This window comes from Coptis chinensis, chromosome 2 (assembly GCF_015680905.1).
Source record: "Coptis chinensis isolate HL-2020 chromosome 2, ASM1568090v1, whole genome shotgun sequence".
Classification (NCBI taxonomy): domain Eukaryota; kingdom Viridiplantae; phylum Streptophyta; class Magnoliopsida; order Ranunculales; family Ranunculaceae; genus Coptis; species Coptis chinensis.
Window position 1 is genome coordinate 33,645,390 of NC_141457.1, and position 9,956 is coordinate 33,655,345.

At 36.1% G+C, this 9,956-nt stretch overlaps 1 protein-coding gene across 1 annotated transcript; it reads left to right on the forward strand.

Annotated features, from left to right (window-relative positions):
- The first annotated feature begins 1,323 nt into the window (after positions 1-1,323).
- Positions 1,324-1,716, forward strand: LOC147515851 (uncharacterized). The gene has a single exon (XM_086593070.1). The coding sequence runs from the start codon at positions 1,324-1,326 to the stop codon at positions 1,714-1,716; it is 393 nt and encodes a 130-aa protein (XP_086449196.1).
- The last annotated feature ends 8,240 nt before the right edge of the window (positions 1,717-9,956 follow it).

Sequence of the window (9,956 nt, forward strand, 5' to 3'; positions counted from 1 at the left end):
AAGATTCAAGGAGAAAAAGACTTTTTAAAGCCCGGTCAAAGCTGAAAAGTCAAAGTCAACGCAGACAGAAACAAAGCACAAAAGTCAGCCGAACTTCTGAAGGCCGTATCTTTTGACTCAGACCTCGGAATTGGGCCGACCAAATGTCAAAAAGACCGGCTCGGAAAGTGCTTTCCAATGGTTTAAGTCTTGACCCAATCAGAGAAGCAGAAGTAGACGAAAAATCTGCTGAAGTCAAATCCAGCTGGAAAGGGCTCTGTGGAATGAAGAGATTGGGTTTTGGGCTCGATTTTTCAGCCCAAAATATAGCTCCTTAGCCCATGCACGAAAATGTGAATCTGGTCTCCTCCATTTCAATACAAAAGACTTAACTCTTAAGCATTCTAGTTTGTAGGTAGCCATTACAATATAGTTTTAGATCTAGAATTTGACTCTAGGAATTAATTAGTTTAATTTACCTTGTTTTAAATTAGTTATGGAATCAATTGTTATTTCTTCATTAGATCAATAGAGTTAGTTAGTTCTTTATAATCTAGTTTCATTTTCTATTAATTATTTAGTTTCAATTCATAGATTTTGTTATTTGTCTTTACTAGAGTCTATTGATTCTCGCATTATTAGATTTCCATTTGAATTCAAGTAAGCAAATTTAGAATCTTTATATCATGTCTTGCTTAAATTCATATAGAAATGATAGTTTGATGACTCTAGGCTAAACCTCCATTAGAGGGGTTTGAGGAAGCCTTGATGAAAGATTAATTATTGTTAGCATAGAATAGTCATAATTTTCCATTCCAATCTAGAAAGTAATTAGTTCATTATGAGAATGGGTTTGATTGCTTCACATGCTAGATGTTAGTTGGTAGAGATTACCATGAACAATAAGGGATTAGGAAGAACCAATTGCTATGCGAAAGCATTGCAATTTGGATTACGATGAATCTTTGCTAGTTAATTAAGTCGAGTTAAGGTGGAATCGATCCCCCCTAATTCCTTATCATAGTATCAATTTAGCATTTCGTAGTTGAATTATCGTATCTTGTTAGCATAATTTGCATCGTAGTATAATTTCTCATCATTACTCTCATTAACTTTGTATAGACCGATAGTCATTGAAAATGTAAATTCTAAAGAACTAGGAGTGGAACGAATCTTCTACTCCAACTCTATTGTGATAGCATTCGAGAGTAGAAAATTTTATTAAACCCTTAGCGTAAAGTAGCTTTAGTCTTACTTGCGTTTGAGTCTCATTACTTCTTCGTAGGTAAAACTATCATTTAACTTTTATTGGGAGCGGTAAGGGATTGGAATGGAGATGCTCTAATGGCGTATAATGGCAGCTCAACGAGAATGTCAGTTTTGTACCAAGAGTTATTGGGAGTTCAGAAAGGGCTAGAAGGTGCGACACATATGAGGATTAGCATAATTCAAGTGCAGTCGGATTCTCTGAGAGCGATGCGGATTTTGGCGAAGAAGGAAGAGGTGCCATGGCACTGCCGGAACATAGCTGCTCATATACAAGCTGAGATTTTGAAGTTCGAGATGGTCACTTTTAAGCATGTTTTTCGCGAGGGTAACCGAGTCGCAGATTATCTATCTAAGCTAAGTAGGAACTTTTGTAATGAGTGTGTGTACTTTATACCACCGCTGGATCTCAAACTTAATGATTTGATCTTGGCGGATAAGGTAGGGAAAATGTATCTGCGAGTTTCATAGTCCCATATATAAAGATTGGGGAGTCCAAAAAACCCCTAGTTATTTCAAAAAAAAAAAAAAAAAAAAAAAAAAACTTTTATCATACCCCACCAGTGGTCCCTGCACCTGATATTTTACTAGATACCGACGTCGTAACTGATTATCCTACTCTTGTAGAGGTACCAGTTAAACCTCAACCCAAGAGGAAAATGGCCAAGGTTAAAACTCATATTGATCCATATGATAATATTGGGAGAACCCACTGTTTCCCCAGAGACTATCCATGTTACACAAGGATACTAACTTTGATGAGATTAGGGAAGTTTTTAAAAATCTAACGATTAACCTACATTTTCTTGATGCAATTAAAAAGTTACCACAACATGCTAAGTTTCTAAAAGAGTTATGCACTACTAGGCAGAAGACCAATATAACAAAAGACGCCTTTTTAAATGAATAGTTCCCAACTCTATCGGAACATAATGGAATCGTTAAGTGCAGGGACCCTGGTCGTCCTACTGTATAATGTACCTTGGGGGATACCCATATGATGACTGCGCTATTAGACCTGGGGGTGAGTGTTAACTTAATCCCTTATTATTTATATAAGTAAATAGGTATACAAGAGATACAACCTACTAAAATGACGTTGCAATTAGCGGATCAGTCTATTAAGTATCCTAAGGGTGTTGTTGAAAATGTGCTGGTTAAGGTTCAAGATCTTTACTACCCAGCAGACTTCGTTATCCTAGACATAGAAGTCTCTAACGACTCTGTTCCTATCATTTTAGGGCGTCCTTTCTTGGCAACTAGCAACACGCTCATAAGCTGCCGCGATGGTTCGATGTCCATGTCTTTTGCTCATCTTTCTGTTGAGGTAAATGTTTTCAAGATGATGAAATAGTTACCAGATTCATCTATAGATGGAGAAGTTAGCATGATCGAGAGCCTAGCTCAAGATTATTTCAACAATATGTTTCCAGAAAATCAGATCCACTAATTCCTTTCATTCGGTAGCTCCGACTTCGACGATGACTCCTACTTAGAGGAAGTCAACGCCCTTTTCGACTCTACCCCTATCTTAGATCCTTCTGACACTCTACCTTTCGAGTTTGAAGACCTCTTTCCTAAACAGGTCTTCACTACTCAAGACGAAGATCTTCCGGAATCCTTCTTGCCAATTCCTCCCACCCCTGTGCTCAAACCTCTTCTTGTTGAGTTGAAATATATCCATCTTGATCTAGATGGTAGTCATCCGGTGATCATATCTTCTCAGTTATCTGCTGATGAAGAGGCTCGTTTGATTAGGGTGATTAGGGAACATCGTTCCGCGATCGGTTGGTCTATGGACGACATTAAAGGGATTGACCCTGGTGTATGCACGCATCACATACATTTGGAGGATAATGTGAAGACTTCACGTGAACCTCAGGGTCTCTTGAACCCTACCATGGAAGAGGTGGTCAGGGAAGAAGTCTTACGATTAGTCGATGTGGGGATCATATATCCCATTTTCGATAGTGAATGGGTAAGTCTTATTCACGTAGTCCCTAAGAAATCGGGGGTTACCATTGTACATAATGCTGTGGGTGAATATGTTTCCACGCATGTTCCTATGAAATGGAGGATCTATATTGATTACAGACGCTTAAACGCCATGACACGAAAGGATTACTTTCTTTTACCCTTTATAAATCAGATGCTCAAACGTTTAGCTAGTCATGCTTATTATTGTTTTTTAGATGGCTATTCAGGCTATTTTCAGATCATTATTGATCCTGATGACCAAGACAAGACTACCTTCACATGTCCTTTTAGAACATATGTGTATAAACGGATGCCTCTTGGTCTCTGTAATGCTCCTGGTATCTTCCAGCTGTGTATGCTTCATATTTTTAGTGACATGGTGGAGCGCTTTATGGAAGTTTTCATGGATGATTTTTCTATCTATGGAGTCTCTTTTAGTGAGTGTCTGTCTAACCTTTCCCAGGTGTTGACACAATGTGAGAACAAAAATCTGGTTTTAAATTGGGAGAAATGTCATTTTATGGTAGAGAAAGGGATAATGCTAGGTCATATTGTATCTAGTGACGACATAGAAGTAGATAAGGCTAAATTGGATAAGATAGCGTCTTTACCTATACCACGGACTGTCCATGACATTAGAGCTTTTTTAGGCCATGCAGGTTTTTATAGGCGTTTTATCAAGGATTTTTCGAAAATAGCTAGGCCTTTAACTAATCTGCTTTTGAAGGATCCCATCTTTGATTTCAATTTTGACTGCAAGCAGGCTTTTGCAACTTTAAAAGCCGCTTTAACATCTACACCGATTATACAGCCTCCCGATTGGTCTAAACCTTTCGAGCTTATGTGCGACCCTAGCGATTATGTTGTTGGTGCTGTGTTAGGACAAAAACTAGATGATAAGTCGACTGTAATTTATTATGCTAGTAAAACTTTAAATGATGCTCAACGCAATTACACTATTATGGAAAAAGGAATTTTTACCCGTGGTTTATGCTTTAGATAAATTCCACCCTTATTTGGTTGGCTATAAGACTTTAATCTACACCGACCATGCAGCTTTTAGGTACCTTCTTGCCAAGAAGGATGCTAAATAGAGATTGATCCAATGGATTCTTCTCTTGCTAGAGTTTATCCTAGAAATTAAGGATAAACAAGGGGTAGAGAATGTGGTTGCAGATGAGCATCTTTATGCTATTTTTTCTGCACCATGGTATGCCGACATTGTGAACTACTTAGTTTCCGATATTATTCCTGATATTTTGTCAAGAAATGAACGTAAAAAGTTTTTGGCTAGAGTTAAGCTATACTACTGGGATGAGCCCTACCTTTTTAAGTATTGTGTGGATCAGATTATTCATCGTTGTATTCCCTAGTAGGAATATAATGAGGTTCTATCCTTCTGCCATAACAAAGAGTGCAGTGGCCATTTTAGTGGTATGAAAACGGCGGCTAAAGTTATTTAGTGTGGTTTTTATTGGCCTACCCTATTTAAAGATGCCCAAGTTCATTGCAAGATGTGTGTTCGTTACCAACAACTTGGGCGTATTACGAAATGTAATATGATACCTTTAAATCCTATTTTGGTTGTAGAAATTTTTGATGTCTGGGGCATTGATTTCATGGGTCATTTTCCTGTTTCCCATGGTTTTATGTATATTCTTGTTGCCGTGGACTACGTTTCAAAATGGATAGAGGCTATGGCTTGCCGTAGCAATGACCATAAGACAGTTGTGTATTTTGTTAAGGAATACATTTTCTATCGGTTTGACATTCCTAAAGCCATCATCAGTGATTGGGGAACACATTTTTGCAACAGAGTTATTGCTTATTTAGTTAAAAAGTACAAAGTTACCCATAATGTGGCAACTCCTTACCATCCAAAAACTAGTGGCCAGGTAGAAGTCTCTAATAGGGAAATAAAGAAAATATTATAAACAACAGTAAATCCTGATAGGAAAGATTGGTCTAATCGTCTTACTGATGCCTTATGGGCATATCAGACTGCTTTTAAAACTCTTATAGGTATGTCTCCCTTTAGACATGTGTTTGGAAAGCCTTGTCACTTACCCGTTGAATTAGAGCACCGTGTTATGTGGGTTATAAAAAGCCTTTACTTCAATTATGATGAGGTAGGTGTCAGACGTAAATTGCAATTAAATGAGCTTGAAGAAATCCGTAGCGATTCTTATGATATCGCGAAGGATTATAAAGCTAACATGAAACGAGTTCATGATAAACAAATTTTGTATAAGGAGTTTGTGGTTAGTCAAAAGGTCTTGCTTTACAACTCCCGTTTGCACATTTTCCCTGGAAAGTTAAAAACCCGTTGGTCTAGTCCTTTTATGGTTACTGAAGTCACCCCTTAAAGGAAATCACCTTGTTAAATCCCAAGGACAACATTACCTTTAAAGTTAATGACCAACGATTAAAACATTTTAACCAGTTAATGTCCCCATATGTGGAGGATGTCCTTTTACAAGAACCTGTCTATGATGACTGACCTTTGTTGGTGTACTTCCTTTCATTTCCATATTTTGGTGAGTGCACCATTCAGGTAATCGGGCCCTCCATTTGGAGTGTGTGGTTGTAAGTACCGGATCCTAAGTCCACATTTAACATAGTTCACGATTTTTACTCTTATATGCTTTCTCGGTTTTTGAGTCATGTTTCTCTATGGTGTGAATTATGTTTTTATTGCTTTATTGTTGTCCTTTTTTTTAACACTTATTCATAAAAAATATATATATATATATATATATATATATATATATATATATATATATATATATATATATGGAAAATGTTAAAACCATAAAAATATGTAATCTAGCAAGTCTCGGGAATCTGACATTAAAAGACCCACGTGTTTAAACAAATTTTCAAAACCCTGTTTTCAAAATTTGTTTGGGGGTAAGGTGTTGGTCTTTCCATTCTTGTTCGCTCAACTTCCTATCTTTGTTGTTTATGCCGTTTAGTCATATTTTAATTCGGGTTGACACTATCTATGAGTTTAGATTCCTTATGCACACATAACTTATGTCATGCACGCACTTTGAGATGTTTTCCATTTTATTATATGTCAACCATGGTTAGATTTGAGTTTTTTATAGATCATTGGATTGTACTCTCTTTGATGATTGTTTTCATAGCTCATTCACCAAAATCGGACCGGTAACGAATCGGGAATTTTAATAATTTCACGCGGCATAGGACGGAATTGGTATTTTTCAAATTTATTCTGGGCTTGGCCCAACAAGGTAAACCCACGCACGAAATGCACCCGCGTATGTCAGACACGTGTCCACGTACTACACGCACCCGCGAACCATTTCCCGACGTAAGTATTTGACCCACGATGCGTCTCCTTTGACCTGCGCCACGCCTCCGTTTTGTCAAATGAAGATTCCGTTGGCTCTGAATCTTCGTGTGTAAGTCCATTTTAATTCCCCTAGGTCTTTTTAATTTAACTGTTAGTAGATAAAAAGTAGATAGATTTACAAAGTTTTGAGTTTCCAAAACAAAAAATTCAATTAAAAAAAGCAATTTAAAAATTAAAAATGTTTTTTAATAAAAATGAATTAGTAATCCATTAGCAAAGTTAAACATAAAAATTAGTTTAGTAGCATGTTTAGGTTTTAGTTTTTATTTATTGTTGTTTATGCATGTTTAGATTAAGATAATATCATATAGTTAAGTCAAAATACAAAATAATTAATTATGATAAATACAAAATTATTTTAAGTTTTCGAAGTTTAGTGCTTTGGCTTAAGTTTACTTACCAAGACTTGGAGATTCAACAAACTTGGACCGGTTGGATGTGCGAGGCGAATAGTGTAACATCACGCTCACGCATTTCAACCCAACTTGGGGGTTAGAGTTCCAATCTTTGATGAACACTTTCCAAACTTTTATGTATTTTGTTTAATTAAGTAAATAGTTAATTAAGTTAAACGTAGTTAAATTTTGTGTTTACCACTTTCATAGTTTAAGCCCACGAAGGCAAATTTGTTTTAGGCCCACGAAGGCAGTCAATTGTAATTTATTGGCTTTGCCAATATTTCGATCGACTTGTCGGTCTTAGTTAGATTAAATTTGTAACTGTAAGAAAAAGCTCGAATGGTGGGTTGACACGCAAGACACCAAATACTTCGTCGACCCCACCACGTAGCCTTCACCCCAAAGGTCATGTATGCACATGCACCTTCGGCGGTAATTTCTAAACCTCCCCGCTACAAAGTGTTAGAGGATACTTGTGTGTTACTTAGCATGCTTGGATGATTGTGTGATTTACATTTCAGTCTCATCTTTACATTAACGCTAAGGCTAAAGCCGAGCCCTAAAAGAACAAAAAGTGGGATTAAGACCCACTTTAGAATGGACGTTACGTGAAATGTTTGTTACATAGACCAAATTAAAAAGATAAAATCAATCAAGCAGACCCAATTTAGTCACGTCCATCAGAACAAACATCTAGCATGAACAAAGAGAGTAGTAAACTACCAGATTCCAGTGGACCAACCACCTTCCTCACTCCCCTCCCTCAGAAATACCATGGGTGAGATTCTTGGTAGCACACCATCTAGTGAAGTAGTGATCTTCTCCCTCGACACGTGTAGTTCTGATAAATATAAAAAGTATAGTTTTACCTAGACTTAACTAATTAAACTCAAGAATAAGTAATATGATTAAATTTTACTTTATTTATCAAAGTTCTACTCTCCTTATCAATGAAATATGTGGAATAGAGAATTCGTTCCACTCCTAGTTCGTTTAAACGTAAGATTTCCTAGTTAATTAATTCTAACAAAAATCGACGAGAGTAATAAAATGAAATTATGCTAAGACGGTAATTTAACTAATTTAAATGTTATGATTTAAACTACGACAATTCAATAATACGATGTGAATATGGGAAGGAATTAGGGGAATTTGATTTCACCTTGATTTGAATTAATAAACTAGCATATAATTTGTTGTAATCCTTATCTTTACGTTTTCACGTAAAGGTTGGGTATTTCTAATCCCTAATTATTCATGGCAATCTCTACCAACTAATAATTAGCATATGAAGCAATTAAACTCATTCTCATAGTGAACTAATTACTTTCTAGAGTGCAATAAATTATTACAACTATTTCTACGCTAACACAATCAAGTTTTCACTAAAGCTTCCTCAAACACCTCTAATGGAGGTTTAGCTTTTATTCATCAAACTATCATTTATAGAATAAGAATAATAAGAACAAGGCATTATTAGAAGAATAATAATTACTTTATTAATCTAATTGAAAGAGTCTAAGAATTCAACTGTATTAAAACTGAATTAAAACCAACTTAAAACTAGGTTTATGAATAACTAACTATCTACGGATCTAATCTATATATCTTTTGAGTGATGCTTTAGTCCTCTTTATATAGAAGAGGGCTAGGTCTACAAAATAGTGCATGGGCTTTGGTGCCATGTTTTGAGCCATAAAATCGAGCCCAAAATCTCGTTACTCTAGTCCACAAAGGGGGTTTCTGCTGGAAATGGCTTCAACAGTATTTTTGTTCACTTCTACTCCTCCGATTGGATCAAGACTTAGACCATCAGATAGCTAGTTCCAAGACAATCGTTTTGACATATGGTAGGCCTAATTCCGAGGTCTGAGTCCAAAGATACGGTCTGTGGAAGTTCTGTTGACTTTTGTGTACTATTTCTACCCGTGTTGACTTTGACTTTTCAGCTTTGACTGGGCTTTAAAAAAGCTTTTTCTCCTTGAATCTTGGCCTTTAATCATAAAACTTCTTAGCAACCAACATTTGCTCCTTTATCTCGCAAAAGGGACGCATTTTTTCACATATTCGACTCTAATGCCTGAAATACACAAGAGCACGATAACAGTACTAACTCTTACTTATTAATCACATAATTGGTCTAAAAGTAATATTGTTAAAGGGTTAAAACTACAGTTTTCGGCTCTTATCAAACCACCCCTAAACAGCATTTTGCTTGTCCTCAAGCAAATATGAGAAATTAAAATAAGTGACCAAAAATGGAGTTCTAACTAATCTCGTTTCGCCGAGTGCGATTGCATTAACCATATGCAACAAGGCTTTAAACCATTAGGAATTCCCTAGTGGACGAGTTATAGCCTCGTGAGAGTTTTCCAGTGAAGGTACTCACAAATTTCATCTATACTACAACGACTAAGAAATAAAACCATTGTTTCCTTACTTATTCTCAAATATATATCCATCTCATTGGCAATGAATACAGAATAATCAAGTCGAAACCTAAGCTAATATATGCATAATAATCAATCATCTATGAATAAACATATATATAATGAACTATGCTATGAAATGCAATAACATGTCCATTTCTGAAATTTTGGAATAACGTCCTTAAGTAGGTCCTCACATAAATGTCAAGACAAAAACCACTCTGATTTTTCCACTCAAGTTTCGCTCACTCCAGTGTGTAGTGGACACACTTTACCTTACAATCTCAATGACACACAATGAAGCCGAAGTCGATCAAACACATCTGCCACTTACTATCACACTAACCTATTCCTAATTGAGCTAGAGGTCTTTATTAAGTGTTGTAGGGATTAGGAAATGGTTTAAGAATGAAGAAAATGGATATTCAAAAAGAACCAGTCTGAGATAATAGAGTCTTCATATTATATAACTAGAGAAAACCTTGTTCATACTTTGCTTTTACACTTTGTTTCCATCCTTAGCCATTT